Here is a 19,139-nt window from a genome sequence, read left to right on the forward strand (position 1 = left end):
AAGAACTGTCAGGTTCCCATGGTACACATCTCCCCATCAGAACTCCTGATATTTAATGACACTCTGTCACTGTGTATGGCCATCTCTGCTTTAGGTGAGGACACATGAAAAGTACTTTAGTGGCCTGTATGAAGTCCATACTTAGCTGATACTTTCATTCATTCAATAAAACATAACTAATATTTAATCAAATGTCTATTCTGAGTCAAGTACTGTGCTGGGCATTAGAGACCCAACTGCAAATAGCAGACTGAGCCCTTACACTCAGCTACTATATATTTCTAAATATGCTTGAATTACTAAATCTTTTATTTTTGAATATAAAAGCAAAACATACAAAAATTATACTTTTATTAAAATAATATATTCAAATACAGAGAAAAGTAAAGAAAACAATAATAGTGCCCTGTAGCAAATAAATTGCTATGGGGCAAAATGAGCTATATTTATTTCCAAGCCCCTTTCTTCTACGTGTCTATTCTTTGGCACACAGTTATACATAAATATAATTTTAATTCTGTGTTTTCTCATTGAAAATTACATCATTAGCATGTTATAATATCCTTAAAAACTTCTATAAACATAAATTAAATGCCAATATAATATCCAAGAACTGTGATCAGAACTGTGAAGTTTCTGGAAGCTTTGTAATATAAAGAATATTAATTCTTAAGCTTTTGTAATATAAAGGCTGGCACCGCGGCTCAATATGCTAATCCTCCGCCTGCGGCGCCGGCACCCAGGGTTCTAGTCCCAGTTGGGGCGCCGGATTCTGTCCCGGTTGCTCCTCTTCCAGTCCAGCTCTCTGCTGTGGCCGGGGAAGGCAGTGGAGGATGGCCCAAGTGCTTGGGCCCTGCACCCGCATGGGAAACCAGGAGAAGCACCTCGATCCTGGCTTAGGATCAGCACGGTGCGCTGGCCACAGCGCACCGGCCGCAGTGGCCGTTGGGGGGTGAACCAACAGAAAAGGAAGACCTTTCTCTCTGTCTCTCTCTCACTGTCCACTCTGCCTGTCAAAAAAAAAAAAAAGAATAGTTTAAGACACAGGACATTTTTAGGCCAACAAAGGAGAACACTTGACAGAATATAGTAGGTGGGGCCTTTGATTGTATTAGGAGGGGGAGAGGAAGTTAGCTCTTTTCCTAGTATTTGAACTGTTACTTGGAAGCTTGAACTTTTAAATGTAATTTCAGAAGGTAAAATGAAGACTAATGAGTGAAAGTGACGAGGATGTATTTTTTGGCTCAGTCAAAAATCATTAAAAAGGAGCAAAAAGATTTTAACTTCTGTCACTGAAAACACTCAGAGACTTGATGACTGTTGCAAAAGAATTTTTGTATCAGATGAGAAATCAGACTCAAAAGACTCTTAACTCAGAGGCTGTATCTCTCTGACTCCTAGTTCAATTCTTTTATTCTCACCGAACAAGTATCTACCTAGAGCCTGCTTGTCCTCAATCCCAGGACAAGATCTTTATCCTTTATCTAATACACAAAACTTAGGGTACAAAGTATACTACACTTCTTTTTAGTTTCAGGGGCTTTAAAAATATTATTCTTTATTAATTCTTAAATTGTAATTAAATATTTAAAATTATTTTTAAATATCATTTTAAACCAAAACCTGTCGCATCCCTTGGAGACACCCTCTCATCTTAGGTAATTCCATAAACTAAATGTACTGTAATACAAGAGTCTAAGGTCCTTAGAGAACCTAACAATGGGAAAAAATAGTATGAAATAAAGCACATGTGACACAGAGGTGAAAGTGCACAAATGGCTGAGGAAGAAAAACCTGAGATTTATTGACTACTTCTAAAGCAATCTAGAGTTTGTTACCAAAATATTCCACAATGTGATTAACATGAGCTTTATGTCTTTATTCTTCTTCTATTTGAATGAGTAAAGTTTCAGCAGCACTAAGAAAGAGATTTATTCACTTAATTACTCCTACAGATAAATGTTTCACAATGAGGTGAGGAAATCCCTCAAAGGATATTTGAAAGTTCCTCGAGACATTTTTGTTTGGCTCAACTGTGGGTAGGGAATTGCTATTAGCACCTAGTGGGAAGCAGTCAGAGATGCTGTTAAGCAACCTACAGTACACAGGATAGCCCTCAACAATTTGATCACAAATGTCAATAGGTCAGAGCCCCAAAACTCCTGTTATTAGATATTATCTTTAAAGTATCTCTGTTCTGCCCTTTCCCATCTCTCCCATCCTAAATTAATCCTCATGTATAGCAGACACTTAAAGTTTCAGTTGCTCAAAACAGGACCCTCTTTTTATTATTGTCTCCACTCCTTCCTACTAGCCTGTCTTACCATTCCTCTCTCCATGCCACAAATGTACACTTTATATGGTTTGTGTGGAAGCTGTCAACTCCATACCTAGATCTTATCTCTCCAGTCACAGAAACTGGTGTGTAAGTGGAATAACATTCTAGTTAGGGCAATGAAAGCCAGCCACTTCCTGGGATTATTTCTTTTTCTTTTCTTTTCTTTTTTTTTTAAAGTCAGAGTTAGACAGTGAGAGAGAGAGAGACAGAGAGAAAGGTCTTCCTTTGCCGTTGGTTCACCCTCCAAAGGCCGCTGCGGCCGGCGCGCTGCGGCCGGCGCACCGCGCTGCTCCAATGGCAGGAGCCAGGGACTTATCCTGGTCTCCCATGGGGTGCAGGGCCCAAGCACTTGAGCCATCCTCCACTGCACTCCCTGGCCACAGCAGAGAACTGGCCTGGAAGAGGGGCAACCAGGACAGAATCCGGCGCCCCGACCGGGACTAGAACCCGGTGTGCTAGCGCTGCAAGGTAGAGGATTAGCCTAGTGAGCCGCAGCGCTGGCCCTGGGATTATTTTCTAATTTGGGATTGCAGAGGAAATGCCTCTCAGTTACTCTCTGGCAATGAATATTCACTACACTATAGATGACCACATCCCTTTGTGAAATAAGCAAATCTGTTGTGCTAGAATAGTGGGTTACTGGTGAACACATGCCCCTGAGCCTTTATTGTACTCCTCCCCATGAGTATACTCTTTCCACTTCACATTTTTCCTTAGCCAAGTTCAGTGTGTTAGGGTTTGGTTCAATTTCTGTGACTTTCAACAAATAGTCCTGACTGTCCCTTCATGACTTCGTATCTATACTTAGGTTCATTGCCAAATTCTCCACCTAAGGTGTTTCTGCTTATTTATCAGGACTAATTGGTACCAGCTCCTCCAGTTAAGACTTCCTCAGTCACTTAAATACTTGCTCCTCTGTACTCTCACTGTATCATGATAGCTAATGAGCATTTAATCTGGCAAAAATTATTAAAAAACCATATGAAGTTTTATAATACACACACACACACACACACACACACCATTCACACCAGACTACTTGGAAAGCAGAAATAGATGTGATTGAGCATTCTGAAACATCAGTTTTGAAGACTGAATGAGAAAAGGCTCTCAGTAGAATGCATGGCAGTGGTAAGGGCCTGTAGTGCATTGAATAGTGGTCCTCAAAAAAAAATTAGTTTACATGGAACCTGTGAAAGTGATCTTATTTAGAAAAAGAGTCTTCACAGATGTAATCAACTTAAGAACTTCAAGATGAAATCATCTTAGATTAGGGTGGGCCTTGTATCCAAAAACATGTGTCATTATAGTATATAAAAGATACAGAGAAAGAAGGGAGAGGATCATGTAAAGACTGGCAGAGAGTACAGTTATGAAACCACTAGCCACAGAAAACGTACAGCCTGCAGAAACTAGAAGAAAAAAATGAAGGATTCATGCATTCTAAGGAAGTGTGGCTCGACTGATGCCTATGGCTTTAGAATTCTAGGTTCCAGACTTGTGAGAAAATAAATTTCAGTGAATTTAAGCCACCCAGTTTGTGAAAATTCGTTATGGTAGTTCTACCCAACTAACAGAGTTAATGGATGTTAGCTATTACTATGTTTGGACAGTGTTTTGAACAAAGCATATTTGGTAAATGAGTTGGAATAAATCACATTGTACTGAATTTGATCTCAAGATGAGTTACTTTCCTTGCTAACGCAATTGGCTTTATTTACTCAGTTACCCTTGGTTATACTACTGGTTTGCTTTTAACCAATGCTCACTTATACATCAGCTGCACTTTACAAAGCAAAGCATAATCATTTAAGTCTTAACTGATTAGCCAAGGATTATTATCCAATCAGAACTCCAGGTTTCCTCAATCTCAGTCCAAACCCACCACTGTGGGTTTAAATAAACTAAGTGATCCTAACCTAAAACCACAGTAGTCAAGCTTCAGGCTAAAAAACATGTCTAAGGGTTTGGATTATGCTATATATCTTATAACTTAAAAGGCAATAGCACTTTTCATTTTTCCCCAAAATACAATAGTATCATAGCACGGTAACGTGAATTGTGGAAAGTATTGGATTGTAAGAGAAAATGGAATATTATGGTTGGTGTCTTCGAGACTTTGTATAGAAGAGGGAGATTTATAAATACCATGACATTATCTATTCTGATTAAATCATAGGTGAGACAGCAACTAAGGCCTTAGAAAAACAAATCCTGGCTATATCTCTACTCCCATTTCTAGACTCATCCTCTGAAGGTGAATTGGCTGCCTACTAGGGATTAATTTTAGAAAAAGGATGTTTCAAATTAGCCAGGTCAGTCCCTTCCCCACCTCGTGCTTCCTTTTGGCATAGGACAGAGACACAGTGGCTCCAAGCCCTGCCGGAGGCTAGCCTGTGACAAGTAAGGGGGGAGGCCTTTTGGACCAGCCTAGTCACTCTCCCTACATATTTAGTAGAGGAAGGATGAGGTAGTCAGCCAAGCACATAACCTCGACAGCAGACTGCAGATTCCTTCCTGCTCCTTCCCAGCATACCACGGCTTCCTTCTGGACCAAGTCCTAAAGACATGGGGCTCTTTCCTTTTTCCTTTATAAAGAACTGATACAGGGTCCCAGGGACCGGCCAGTGCTGTGGTGTAGTGGGTAAAGCCTCCACCCGCAGTGCCAACTTCCAATATAGGCTCTGGTTCGAGTCCTGGCTGCTCTACTTCCGATCCAGCTCTCTGCTGTGGCTTGGGAAAGCAGTAGAAGATGGCCCAAGTCCTTGGTCCCCTTCACCCACGTGGGAGACCAGGAAGAAGTTCTTGGCTCCTGGCTTCAGATTGGCACAACTCCAACTGTTTCAGCCAATTGGGGAGTGAACCAGCGGATGGAAAATCTCTCTTCCTCTCTCTTCCTCTCCTCTCTTTATGTAACTATGACTTTCAAATAAATAAATAAATCTTTAAAAAATAACTGATACATCATCCCAAGTATGGGTGGAAAGGGGGACTTCAACATGACCATGGGGTCTGATACACTGAGACTATCTAATGACCTTAGAGAGACATGGGTCTGGGAAGGGGAGGGATGAATAATCAGGACAATGTATAGCCTTCAATGAGTAATTAAAGTATTTCATAGTTTTGTGGAGCATGTCAAAGTTTCAACCCTTCTGCCCATGGACTTGACCAGAAATTCCTTGTGCCATATCAGCTGCTGCCACCAAGGTATAATTTCTTAGCTTTCCCCACTATCATCTTTCCAGCTCTAGTGCCAGAGGGCATTAGGGAAAATTCTGACCTTCCTTATATTGCAGTAGTGAGAAGATCATTGATTGCTGCTATGGACACTAACAGGTTTGTCATTACAACAAAGTGAGAAAAAAATTTGGGAACAGAGAAATAGTGTGCCCAGGAACAGAACAGAGGTAGACTTCCTAGAAAAGGAGTCAGGATACCTGATAGTTGCTTTTGGCTCAAACTATTATGAAATAGGTACCTTGGGCAAGTTCTTTCTTTTCTCTAAGCTCAAGATATCTTGTATAAAACAGAAATAAGGCCAGCTCCATTCACCTTACAAAGCAGTTACATAAGCAGCTCAACAGAAACAATATACATAAAGGAGTTTTTAGATTTGAGTAGCGTCATGCACTTGTGGATGCGGAGGACTTTGAGAGATGTGAAGGTATTCTGCCAGGAACATGTATTACCCCAATCACCACCAAGATTAATTTGGCTGATCAAGCTTATCATGTTCTCTTCTACTTCTTGTACATCTCTCCCAAAACATTCTAACATGTTCTCTATGTATGAAGAAAAGAAGTACTCAGGACCCAGATCTCTGGACATGAACAAATCTTTATTTCAAGTCCACAAAAGGTCTTAGAGGACATCTGGAGTTAATTAGTTTCAAGCAATCTCTTCTGGAAAAAGTTTCTGGCTTCGGAGAGATACTTTGAGGAATAGCTTACATATGGTAAGTCCACAGATGATACCTCAGGAGTATCCAAGTAACGATCTCCTTTCCTTCTAATTTGTGCAACACTGGTCCAAGGCAAAATGATAGCGTATCTGCTTGTATATTCTCCCAAGAGGCATAGCTGGGGCCAGGAGCAGATATGAGACTGAAATACTGCTCCCTAACTCTATGTTCCATACTCTAAATAGTGGTAAGTCCTCATCTGGGCCCCTAACAATGTAACTTACCAACTGAAGTTTGACATCAATATCAGGAGAAGTGACACGGCATGGTACAACCACCTCTTGGGTCCCAGTAAACACCATAATCACCGATGGTGTATCATAGTAGGTCTGCACAAAGACCTGGCTGTCATCTGTAGGTGTGAGAAATTAAACCCAGGGTAAGGTTGTCATCAGAATAAGAGTCCACAGTTTTCATCTGTTGTTCTGTCATTTTCTACAAAGATAAATTAAGGCTTGGTAAAGGAAATTTATGCAATAAGGGACACAGACAGGACATGAACCCATATCTCCTTATTTCCAGCCAGTGCTTTACCTACAAGGCCAGGGAACAACACAAGTCTGCTCATCAAGGTCTGTAAGAGAAAGTCATCCTGTTGGTCTTAGTCCCAATCTGTTGAGCCACAAGAGCAAGTCAAATCTCATCCACATCATGGTTTTCTTGGCATGTATAAAATATATTACCATCTAAAATCCATACTTCTTTTTCACATAAGCATTTTAAAAATATATAGGTTCTCTGCATGTAATAATTATGTCAAAACCACTCTGGGTAATACCCATAATGATTCAAAGATCAGACATATGATATTTGTATGGCAATGATAATCATCTATTTGAGTACTATGTCTTCCAGTACATGCCCAGATAAATTTTTACTACCCTTTAATAAATGAAAACACATTTGAATGATCATAAGTGTTCTCAGAATGTACACCCACCTTGCCTTCCCACAGGAAGTCTCAGACTCAGTGAATAATTAATATGGGTACCTGCAATGTAAGCACTTAATATATGGAGAAATAAGCAAAATCCTCAGAATCAGCCCTTAAGGCATTTGGAAACCGGACAAAAAGCCCATGAGAGTATTTCAGGCATGGAAAGCCAAGACACTCTGAAAAAAAAAAAAGAAAGAAAGAAAGAAAGAAAGAAAGAAAATGACCTAAATGAAAGATCTCTATGATTGAGATCCCAGCAGAAAGAACGGGCCATCAAAGAAGGAGGTAACTTTCTCTGAAGGCAGGAGAGAACTTCCACTTTGACTATGGCCTTGTCTAAATAAGATCAGAGTTGGTGAACTCCAGAGGCTTCCATAGCCTTGGCAGCTCATGAAGAGCCTCAGGTGATTACTGATGTCATAAATAAGAATGTAAATTGTTAAATCAACAACGGGGCTGGCGCCGCGGCTCACTAGGATAATCCTCTGCCTGCAGCACTGGCACCCAGGGTTCTAGTCCCGGTCAGGGCGCTGGATTCTGTCCCCGTTGCTCCTCTTCCAGTCCAGCTCTCTGCTGTGGCCCAGGAGTGCAGTGAAGGATGGCCCAAGTGCTTGGGCCCTGCGCCCGCATGGGAGACCAGGAGAAACACCTGGCTCCTGGCTTCAGATCAGCACGGTGCGCAGGCTGCAACGCGCCAGCTGCAGCAGCCATTGGGGGGTGAACCAACGGAAAAGGAAGACCTTTCTCTCTGTCTTTCTCTCTCACTGTCCACTCTGCCTGTCAAAAAAAAATCAACAATGGGAGTCATTGTACATCTTAGTACCCAGGTAGGATCTCTGTCCTTAATGTGTTGTACTATGTGAATTAACGGTAAAACTACTACTCAAACAGTACTCTATACTTGGTGTGTCTGTGTGGGTGTAGTCTCTTGAAATCTTTACTTAGTATATACTAAGTTGATCTTCTGTATATAAAGATAATTGAAAATGAATCTTGATGTGAATGGTATGGGAGAGGGAGCAGGAGATGGGAGTGTTGTTGGTGGGAAGGAGGTTATGGGAGGAAAAGCTGCTATCATCCAAAAGTTGTACTTTGGAAATTTATATTTATTAAATAAAAGTTGGAGAAAAATAAATAAATAAATAAATAAATGTAAAAAAAAAATTTAAGCCCCAAAAAAAGAAATAAGTCTTCAGTCATGGATCTTGAAAAATGATCCTGGCTGCCCATATTCCTACCATCTCAATTTTGTCTCTTCAATGGAACCAGCTATTAGACCATTTCTTATTCTATACTTTGTTGTACCTCAAGATGTCCTTTTAAGCACTTCCTAAACACACACAAAAAAAAGATACAAGACAGCTTATAAATCCTCCTGTGTCATCTTCAGTTTCTGGTGCTTTCTAATGTAGAGTCATACCTCAATTCTCTTTCTTCCTCTCCATAAGAACTCTCATTCAGTAATGTCAGTTCTTCCTGTGGCTTCAGCTATCGATCACACTTACGATTTGTATTCTACTTCTGCAATTTTCCTCAGCCTCCAGTTGTTTTTCTACCTCTGCTCAAGAATTATTCCTTAGTATAAAGTACAGCCATTTGGTCTTCCATGTTCTAATCCAAGTCAATCATATTGTCTTCCATGCGCCCTCCTAATTTCCTCTGTGTGTTAATGGGACCAGATATCTCTCTCTTACCTAGACTGCAGGTATAAAATTAACTTTTCTCCCCCTTAACTTGGCAAAGAGCAGATAGTACTAACACTTACCTTTGATTTTACACAATATGAAAAATGTTTTTACCCTTTTCTCAGATTATGAAACTATATTCCAGGTCTGAAACAGTTTATCAGTATTTGAAACCAGAACATGGATGAGAAGACAACAAGATAGGCCTCCCTCAGAGAGGAATGAGAATGAGAAAGATCAATAATGAGGGGGCAGAGTATATATTACAAAAAGGAACAGATGATGACTGGTGAACGGAGTAGAATAAAAATCACTGAAGTGTGTTTTAAGGAAACTATATTCAAATGCCATATAACAACAGCAACAGCTACTATTCTACTATATGATCTACTATGTAAAGCAAGTTACATGCATCATCTACATTAACCATCATAACATTGAAGAAAATAGTAAGTACTTACATCCTCAATTTATTTATTCATACAATTTTTGACAAACTTTTTAAGACAATGTGATGAGTTGATATATGTATAGACTGTATAATAATTACCATAATCAAATTTAAACCTGCATCATTATACATACTATATATTAAATTCCCAGAATTGTTCATTCTTATAACAACATCTATCTCACTTGAATGATGATTTAAAGAAAAGAAAATTGATTTTACATAAATAACAGAGTTGACCCAACTTGTGAAGTCTGTGGTAATGAGCTCCACCTATTTCTGGGACTTCTTTCATGGGGGGTTCTAATTTCAGTCATGCAAAGTCATACCCATGAATAAAAGGGTTTTTAGAAGCAGCTAATTAAGTAAAGGAACTCAAATGAACCCTAGTCCTCTATCTGATCAGATTAGCTACAGAGATTTCAGCAACCATAAGGTGATAGTGCCTATTTCTCCAGAGAATAAGCCCAAAAAATACTAACCACAGTGAATCCCTCTGATGGTACACCGGGACCAGCCACATTCAAGTGACCAGATTTTATCAGCTTCTAGGTTTTTTTTTTAAAGATTTATTATTATTATTTATTTGAAAGCCAGAGTTACAGAGAGAGAGAGAGGTAGAGGGAGAGAGAAAGAGAGGTCCTCCATCCCAAACTGAAAGAATTTAGGTCACTCAATTGGATTCCATTACTCCCACAAGACTTCCTGTTTGGTGTTTTCTGTTTTAACTTTAAAATAGCAACAACTAAATATTTTACCTGTTTATTTTGAAGCCTTATTCTATGCTGGTCTTTATTTAGAAGTCCAGGATGCACTTGCTTTTCTCAAAAATCTCTTTCCTTCCTTATATCCCAAATGACAATAGCCAAAAACAAAACAAAGGAATACTTAAATCCTCTTCAAACTACCCCTAGAAGATGGTTTCAGAGAATCACAGCAGGAGATGGAAGGAGTCTGGACCTAGAACCATTGCTGGCTATAATCTATAGAATGTTATATTGTCTCAAGAGGTCTGAATCTCTCTATCTTCTGATTTCTATTTTTAACACCCAGAGATTGGGAGCTGTATCTCACATCACTTCTGGAAATATGCTAATGCAGTTAGACCTTTGTTAAACAACAGGAGGTTGAGGACTTGGATAAGATTTCTAAAACCCTTCCAGTTACAATATTTCATTACCTATGGATCCACTATGAAAACCTTTGGTAGATTGTTGTTGAATCAGATTGTAGGTTCAATGGTACTGAACTACATTCAGATAGGAGGAATTAGTTCTGGTGTTTTATAGCACATTAGGGTAGCTATAGTCTCTAATTTATGATATATTTCAAAATAACTACATAACAAAAGTCCAAAGTTCCCCCAACACATGGGAATAATAAATGTTTGAGGAGACAGAAATGCTAATTACTTTGTTTTGATCATTATAAGTAATATATGTCAAGAACTTAACACACTTTAGACCTACTATATGATCCAGCCATCTCACTCCTGGGAATTTATGCAAACCAAAATAAATCATTATATGAAAGAGTTATTTGTTCCTCATATTCACTGCAGCACAAGTCACAATAGCAAAGATAATGAATCAACCCAGATGTCAGTCAATGCTGATTGGATAATGAAATTATGTTATATATGCACTATGGAATACTACTCAGCCGTAAAAAAAATGAAATCCTGTCTTTCACAATAAGATAGTCGCAACTGGAATCCATTATACTTCATGAAATAAGCCAGTCTCAAGTAGACAGATATCATATGTTTCCCCTGATCCAATGTAACTAATAGAGTACCTGAAATGTAATGTATCAGACTGAAACAGACATCTTGAGATTCGATGATTGTTTATAGCCCTTGTCTCTTCCACTTAGGAACAGTGTTTGGTTTAGTTTTGTTCTGTTTTGTTTTCCTTCATACTACTTGTTGAGCTCCATTACTTAAAAGAGAGTTAGTAGTTTATGAGCAGCTTAAGTTGTAATAGAGGTCATAGGTTATGACCATTAAGTAAACTGAAAATAGATCATGGTAAAAGTTACAAAAAGTTACACTGCTAAAGTTTTAATGACCTGTGATTACTTTAAAACTTACTGTATATGGGTGAAATGGTCACTTTTCCATTCAATTATTATTTATAGCTGTTGTCTTTATTCCCACTAAACCGGGGTCTTTTTGCTTTTTATTTGTTAAACTTCTTATTTGGTGAAGTATTAAGTATTTTTATTGTAATGTAATTTTAAAATATATTATCTCAAAAACTAAAAAAGGGGGGGAAGAAAAGGGGGTGAGAGAGAGGTAGAGGGAGGGAGGGAGGGAATATCATTATGTTCTTAGAATTCTATCTACAAGACACATTGTATCTGTTAAAAACAAAAACAAGAGTTCACATATAGTGGACACCCAATAAATTAGCTTTTTTCTACACAATTTATTTCTTATCAATATTGTATGAAGAATAGATGGAAAAACAGGTATTAACAACACAATACAAATGTTTGGTTAAATTAAATATTGAAATATGTTCATGTTCTTTCCCTCAAAATGAAAATTTCAGAACTTGCTTCTCAGACATAGGAATGTTGTGTTCTTGGAACCTGTCTCCTCCTTCATGCCTTAATCTATTATTTTCTGCCCCTTTCCAGCTCTGTTCTCTTGATTAGCCATTTGAAACCCAAGGTCACTGCTTCATCTCACCCCAAATCATTCTTAGTTTGAAAATTCAGGTAGATTATTTTCTACATCACTAAAGAATGAGTATCGACATAAAGATAGGAGGGATGCATGCAGACAAAGATTTATCAATGATTTTTCTAGAATTTACTCAAACTTTGTGAGAAGCATCCATAATGGTTTAGAAGTAAAGGCAAAAAATAAAAAAAAGAGGACTTTCTGTGATCACCCTCAGCACCAGCTCATACCTCCAACAGAAGAGAGGTATCTTTCTCTATCTGATGGGCCTTTCCAGAGTTAGCAGATCCTCCCCTTCACCAATAAGCCTTTCCAAGGCAGTGAGAAAAGAAACAATAAATTGGGGTGGCGCTGTGGCACAGTGGATTGAAGCTCCAACCTGCAGTGCAGCATCCCAAATGGGCATTGGTTCGAGTCCTGGTAGCTCCATTTCTGATCCAGCTCCCTCCTAGTGTGCCTGGGAAAGCACCAAAGGATGGCCCAAGTGCTTGGGTCCTGCATCTACATGGGAGACCTGGAGGAAGCTCCTGGCTCCTAGGCTACAGATCAGATCAGTTCCAGCCATTGCAGCCATTTGGGGAGTGAACTAGCAGATGGAAAACGTTCTCTCTCTCTCTCTATCTCTCTCTCTCTCTCTCTGTAGCTCTGTCTTTCAAATAAATAAAATAAATTTTAAAAATGAGCTGTTGAACACTGTATTTACTTCAGTATTAAGCCTGTGATTATAAAGTAAATTGAAAGTATGTTATCACAAAACTTTTTCAAAGTGCATATGATAGAGGGACAAGTGAAGAGAACCAGATATCTTCAGTCTCCCTGGCCATTATAAGATTGTAACACTAGAGCCAAAAAGAAGACAACTCCATTCATATCTGATCCAGTGGCTGACCAGGTCAGTCCCCAGTTAAAGGCTGTCAGAAAATTTACTGTATCCTGAATTCCAGCAAACTGACAGAGACAGAATGCAGCCAACTCAGCACAACAAAGCCTTTAGTGGATAATGCTTTGCTTCTCTCAAGAGGAAACGATACTGTATTGGAAGACAATTACAAGAAGGGCTGGCGTTGTGGTGCAGGCCAGCATGCCATATCTGCATACTGGTTCAAGTCCCCACTGCTCTGCTTCCAATCCAGCTCACTGCTAATGCACCTGAGAAAGCAGTGGAAGATTTGCTTGGGCCCCTGTTACTCATGTGGGAGACCCAGATGAAGCTCCTGGCTCCTGGCTCCAGCCTGGCCCAACCCTGGCCATTGCTATCATTTTGGGAGAGAAACAAAAGATGGAAAATATCTCTCTCTCTCTCTCTCTCTCTCTCTCTCTCTCTCTGTGTGTGTGTGTCCCTCTATCTCCATGACTCTTCCAAATAAACAAATAAATGCTTTTAAAAAGAAATAGAGGATAGGGCTGGCACTGTGGCATAGCGGGTGGAGCCACCGCCTGCAGTGCCAGCATCCCATTTGGGCGCCAGTTCGGGTCTCAACTATTCTACTTCCTATCTGGCTCTCTGCTATGGCTTGGGAAAATAGTAGAGGATGGCCCAAGTCCTTGGACCCTTGCACCTGCATGGGAGACCTGGAGAAAGCTCCTGGCTCCTGGCTTCGGATTGGCGCAGCTTCAGCCTTTGTGGCCAATTGGGGAGTGGAACCAGCCAGTGGAAGACCTCTCTCTCTCTCTCTCTCTCTCTCTCTCTGCCTCACCTCTCTCTGTGTAACTCTGACTTTCACATAAATAAATCTTTAAAAAAAAGAAATAGAAGATTACAAGTGGAAGCCTTCTACCACTTTCTATCGATGTACCTGTGGATAGGTTAACACCCATCACCATACCTAGGTTTCCTTGACAGTTAAAACAACTTTAATTACTTACAAAAAGAGGACATTAGTAACTTTACCATAACTTTGCAGTAAGAAACCCTGGCAGACATACCCTAACCAAATTTAGTATCACCAGTAAAGGAATAATTTGATATTGTGAGACCCTTGAACATGATGCATTGAGAAAAGCATGACATCATTTTTTGATATCCTTAACAAACATGTGTCATCTAAATTTAATCTCAAGACAATAACAGACAAACTCAAATCTAGGGACAGTCTATAAAGTAACAGGCTTGTACTCTTCAAAAGTGTCAAGCGCAGGAAAGACAAAGAGAGACTGAGAAATTATTACTGATTGAAGGAGACAGAGACATAACAAAATCTGCACCAGAAAAGCACATTAATGGGACAACTGATGAAATATAAGTAAGATTTGTGAGTATATATTAGAGAGAAGGACTGACCCTATTACTTTTCTTAGCTTTGTTGAATTTATATTATGTGGCAATATTTGGAGAATCTAGTAAAGACTACATAGCAATTATTTGTACTATTTTTGCACTTGTTTGGTCGGCATAAAATTACTTCAAAATTAAAACTGAAGAAACAAAGAAGAGTACCGCCCGCCAAGACCTCAGGTTAAAATGAGATAACAAACAGCACTTGAGGTATAGCTTCTATAACTCTGATATTTGATGCAAATTACCTAACTTCCCTGGGCCTCCATTTCATTTAGAAAAGTAAGATAATAGTGCTTGACCTCCCTCCCCTGTGGGAATGTTGAAGGAAACACATAAAGAGGCAAATAGTATTTTGTTTTAAAGAACCAGGTACTGCCCAGGGCTGTGGTGTAGTGAGCTAAACCTCCGCCTGTGGTGCTGGAATCTTATATAGGCTCCAGTTCACATCCCAGCTGCTCCACTTCTGATCCAGCTCTCTGCTATGGCCTGGGAAGGCAGTAGAAGATGGCCCCTGCAACCACATGGGAGACCTGGAAGAAGCTCCTGGCTCCTAGCTCCTGGCTTTGGATCGGCTCAGTCTGGTCGTTATGGCCATTTGGGTAGTGAATCAGCAGATGGGAGACCTTTCTCTCTGTCCCTCCCACTCTCTATCTGTAACTCTACTTCTTTAATAAATAAATAAATAAAATCTTTAGAAAAAAAATAGAGGAGTAAATACAGCAAGTCAAATAAAGTAGTTTGAACCACAAATAAAATTTAAAAAAAAAAAGAACAAGGTGTTTTTAAATTATCAGTCTAAAAAACAAACAGGAAAAGTATGCTTTTATGCAACATCTGTCCCTGAATCACAATAATAGCCTGCTAATTGTCTATCTTCCTCCACTCTTCTCCCTGGAGTCTGTTTTACATACAGCAGCTAGAATGATCACATAAAACTCCTTCTCAAAAGCCCCCAATTGGGGCCAGCTTTGTGGTATAATGGATAAAGCCGCTGCCTGCGATATAGCCATTCCACATAGGCACCAGTTTGAGTCCTGGCTGTTCCATTTCACAACCCAGCTCCCTGCTACTATGCCTGGGAAAGCAATGAAAGATGGCCCAAGTGCTTTGGCCCCTGAACCCACATGGGAGACCCAAAAGAAGTTCCTGGATCCCGGCTCTTCGTTCCTAGTTGCTGCAGCCATTTGGGGAGTGAAACAGCAAATGGAAAGTCTCTCTCTCTCTCTCTCTCTCTCTCTCTCTGTCTGTCTCTTTCTTCTCTTCAAATAGATACAATAAATCTTTAAAAAGAAAAACCTCCAATTGTTCCCAGAACATTCAGAATAAAACTCAAAAGCCTTATCATAATATAAAAAGCAATAAAGTATCTTGTATCTCTCCCCAACACCTCTCTGATTTCATGTCTTATCCCTCCTCACATAAGCTGCTCAAGCTATCCTAGCCTTTCTGCCCATTCCAAACCTCAGGGCCCTTCCACTTACTTACATATTTTTCTCTCAGATACCCACAGTGTGTTTTTCATCACTTCACTCACAACTTCACTCAATGTTCTCATACCAGAGGCTTTCCTCAACTCCAATGCCACTTGCTCTATGCCCTTATCCTGCTTCATTTTTCTTCATGACACTCACCAATCACCACTACCAGATATCATGGAACATATATTTGTGTGGTGTAACAGTCTCCACTAGGGCAAGAACTTCCTCTGTCATGTTCACTGCTATATACTCAGCAGCTGTGAACTCCTCAGAATTATATTCCAGATGTTATATGGATTTTTCCACTCCCAAAGTGATCTATGACTGTGGCAGCAACTCTAAGCTCCTTGCCCCAATCTCTATTCTCCCCTTCTTCCATCAGATGATATTGCACCATGTACAGGTCACCCAGAATAACAATTCCTTGCTCCTACCTCCCTTGTGGCTAGCTGTGGCACTGTAACTAAGTTCTATGCAGTGAGGTATAGTTAGAAGTCTTTATAAAGGGCAGGAGACTTCTTCCCTCCCCCTTCTTCCATTCTAATTCATAGAATGCAGGTATCATGGTTGGTACTTGAGCAGCAACTTTGGACTCAAGCAATACAACAGATCCCTGTTGAGCACAGAGCACTATAGCAACTCAGGACTGTGCTTACATCTGCAAAAGAGAAAACTTTTATGTCTTGCTTAAAAAATTGTTATTTAGGGATTAATGTTACCAATTAACTCCAAAATGGACAAAAACTATTGCTATATTAGAAATGTCCGTTTACATGGTTGTCTTTCTGCCCACCATCCCCTTACCACCACCACACAGACCATTCTATAAGGGCAACATGTCTATCATGGTGCCTGGCACATTGTAGGAAGTCAACAAACATCCACAAAAATAAATATTGTAATGTTCCACTCACTGCTAGAATTTGAGGATTCTAAGAAATAGAGATGGAATTTCAGATGACCCTTTGAGGGATAGATATGATTTTTCAGACAGAGGTAGAGAGAGTGGCTGGAGGCTTTTAGCAGTGAATCATCACATGAACCAAGATGCAGAGATGATAGACCCAGAACATACTATAAAGTCATGAAATATCCAGCATTGTCACATAGCATGGTTAAGCCTGTGATGCCAGCATCCCATATCAGAGTACTGACTTGAGTCCCAGGTGTTCCCTTTCTTTTTCTTTAAGATTTTATTTACTTATTTGAAAGGTAAAGTTACAGACAGAGAGAGGGAGAGACAGAGAAAAAGGTCTTCCATCCACCGGTTCACTCCCCAAATGGCTGCAATAGCAGGAGCTAAGCTGATCAGAAGCCATGTGGGTGCAGGGGCCCAAGCATTTGGGCCAAATTCCGCTGCTTTCTCAGGCCACAGCAGAGAGCTGGATAGGAAGAAGAGCAGCCAGGAAATGAACTGGCCCCCTTACAGGATTCTGGCACCACAGGCCAAGGCTTAGCCTACTGTGCCACAGAGCCCGCCCCTAAGGTGCTCCCCTTCTGACCCAGTTTCCTGGTACTGTGCCTGAGAAAGCAGCTGAGGCCCAAGTTTGGGCTGTTATAGCCATTTGGGTAGACTTTCTCTCTCTTTCTCTCTCTTTCTATCTCACTCTGCCTTTCAAATAAACAAAGAAGTCTTGTTTTAAAGAAAAGACTTAGGCAATATAAATGCATATAAATGTATGCAAATAGATCAATATGGAGGGCTGAGATGACTGGAAAACAAACTCTCTAAATTTTGCTGATCAAATCTGGCAACCTTATCTGTAAGAATCCAATTAAAGAGGTATATATATTGAACTTCATTTCTGAGCCTCTAGCAGAGCTGGAGTTAGGTTACTGTGAAGCCTTGCTTGCAGAGGAGGCCCTTACTTGATACATTTTCCTGGGCTGACCTAAGTCAGTTATAATTGCCCAGAGCTAGGTAAACCGAGTAGTGAAACATCCTGAGAAAGGCAGGAGGTCTCAAATCAAAATCCATAAAAGGTCTTGGCCCCTAGGTTTTTATAGGGCATTCAATTTCAACTTGACTCTGTGACATGAAACCCATTTGAAGCCAGATGCCCCTAAGAATTCTGGCAGCATTGGAAAGAATGGCTTCCCAACATCCAATATACAGCCTGGGCAGGGAGGAAAGGGAGCAATGGAGCCAAGAGAGACAGACATAGCTTAAACACTTTCAATGTGCATGAGTCTTGAAGATCTGAACTCTTTACATAAGCATTCTTCCATCTCAGTTGCCAAGCAGAGAATTAAGACTGCATGGATATTCATGGTGCTCCTGAGCCACAGGCCTTGAGATAAAAGGCATTTAGAAACCCTATAACAGGGAGAACTTGTAAGAGCTGGGGTTTCACAAGTGTTTTCTTGACTAAGAGACCAGTAGAGCTGGAAGATACCATAAGGACCAACTAGTCAAGCTAATTCAAGCTTCTTTAGAGTGGAGAAAACTTAGACTCAGGGGAAAATAACATTTTTTTTGAAAGGCAGAGTGGACAATGAGAGAGAAAGACAGAGAGAAAGGTCTTCCTTTTCTGCAGGATCACCCCGCAATGGCCACTGTGGCTGGCGCACCGCACCAATCCGAAGCCAGGAGCCAGGTGCTTCTCCTGGTCTCTCAAGTGGGCGCAGGGCCCAAGGACCTGGGCCATCCTCCACTGCACTCCCGGGCCACAGCAGAGAGCTGGACTGGAAAAGGAGAAACTGGGACAGAATCTGGCACCCCAACCGGGACCAGAACCTGGGGTGCCGGCACCGCAGATGGAGGATTTGCCTATTGAGCCACGGCACCGGCCAATAACATCAGAAGTCTTTCGATGTATTTCTCCAGAGGTTTGTTCCAGTAATTTGATCTGCACTGCCTGAACCATGACACCATGCACATATAAGTTACAGAGGGCCTTGAGATGCCTGTAGAAATCTCAGAATCGCTAGGATATTAGCAGCTAATACCAAAGGGAAATAGACTGGGCAAAGAGCAGCAGTTTCCACACTTTGTCTGAAGCAGTGAAATCCTTCTTATATATTAGATTGTTATTGACCACTAAATTCATGGAGTATTTATTATATGCTCATCTGTAATCTAAGCACTGTAGATACAGTAACTCATTTAATTCTCACAAAAAAACCCTACGACGTTAATTACTCTTCCCATTTTATAAATGAGGAGACTCACATACAGAGAAATTGACAAATCACATAGCTAGTAAGTCACAATTTAAACCCAGATCATCAAGCTTTTGAGTTCGTGGTCTTATGAGTCAAGATGTACTGAAACATTATGTGTACCTACAAATACACACACACACACACACACACACAC

The 19,139-nt window shown here is 40.3% G+C and overlaps 1 protein-coding gene across 6 annotated transcripts in view; it reads right to left on the reverse strand.

Moving 5' to 3' along the window:
• LOC100358984 (vascular endothelial growth factor receptor kdr-like) overlaps window positions 1–19,139 on the reverse strand; it is a 291,681-nt gene that overhangs the window by 186,034 nt on the left and 86,508 nt on the right. For all 6 annotated transcript variants that reach the window (XM_051827734.2, XM_051827731.2, XM_070067438.1 and 3 more), the window contains exon 5: window positions 6,527–6,654. In XM_051827734.2, the coding sequence (XP_051683694.2) occupies window positions 6,527–6,654 (128 nt within the window). The remainder of the gene's footprint in view (window positions 1–6,526; window positions 6,655–19,139) is intronic.

This window comes from Oryctolagus cuniculus, chromosome X (assembly GCF_964237555.1).
Source record: "Oryctolagus cuniculus chromosome X, mOryCun1.1, whole genome shotgun sequence".
In the NCBI taxonomy this organism is placed as follows: Eukaryota; Metazoa; Chordata; class Mammalia; order Lagomorpha; family Leporidae; genus Oryctolagus; species Oryctolagus cuniculus.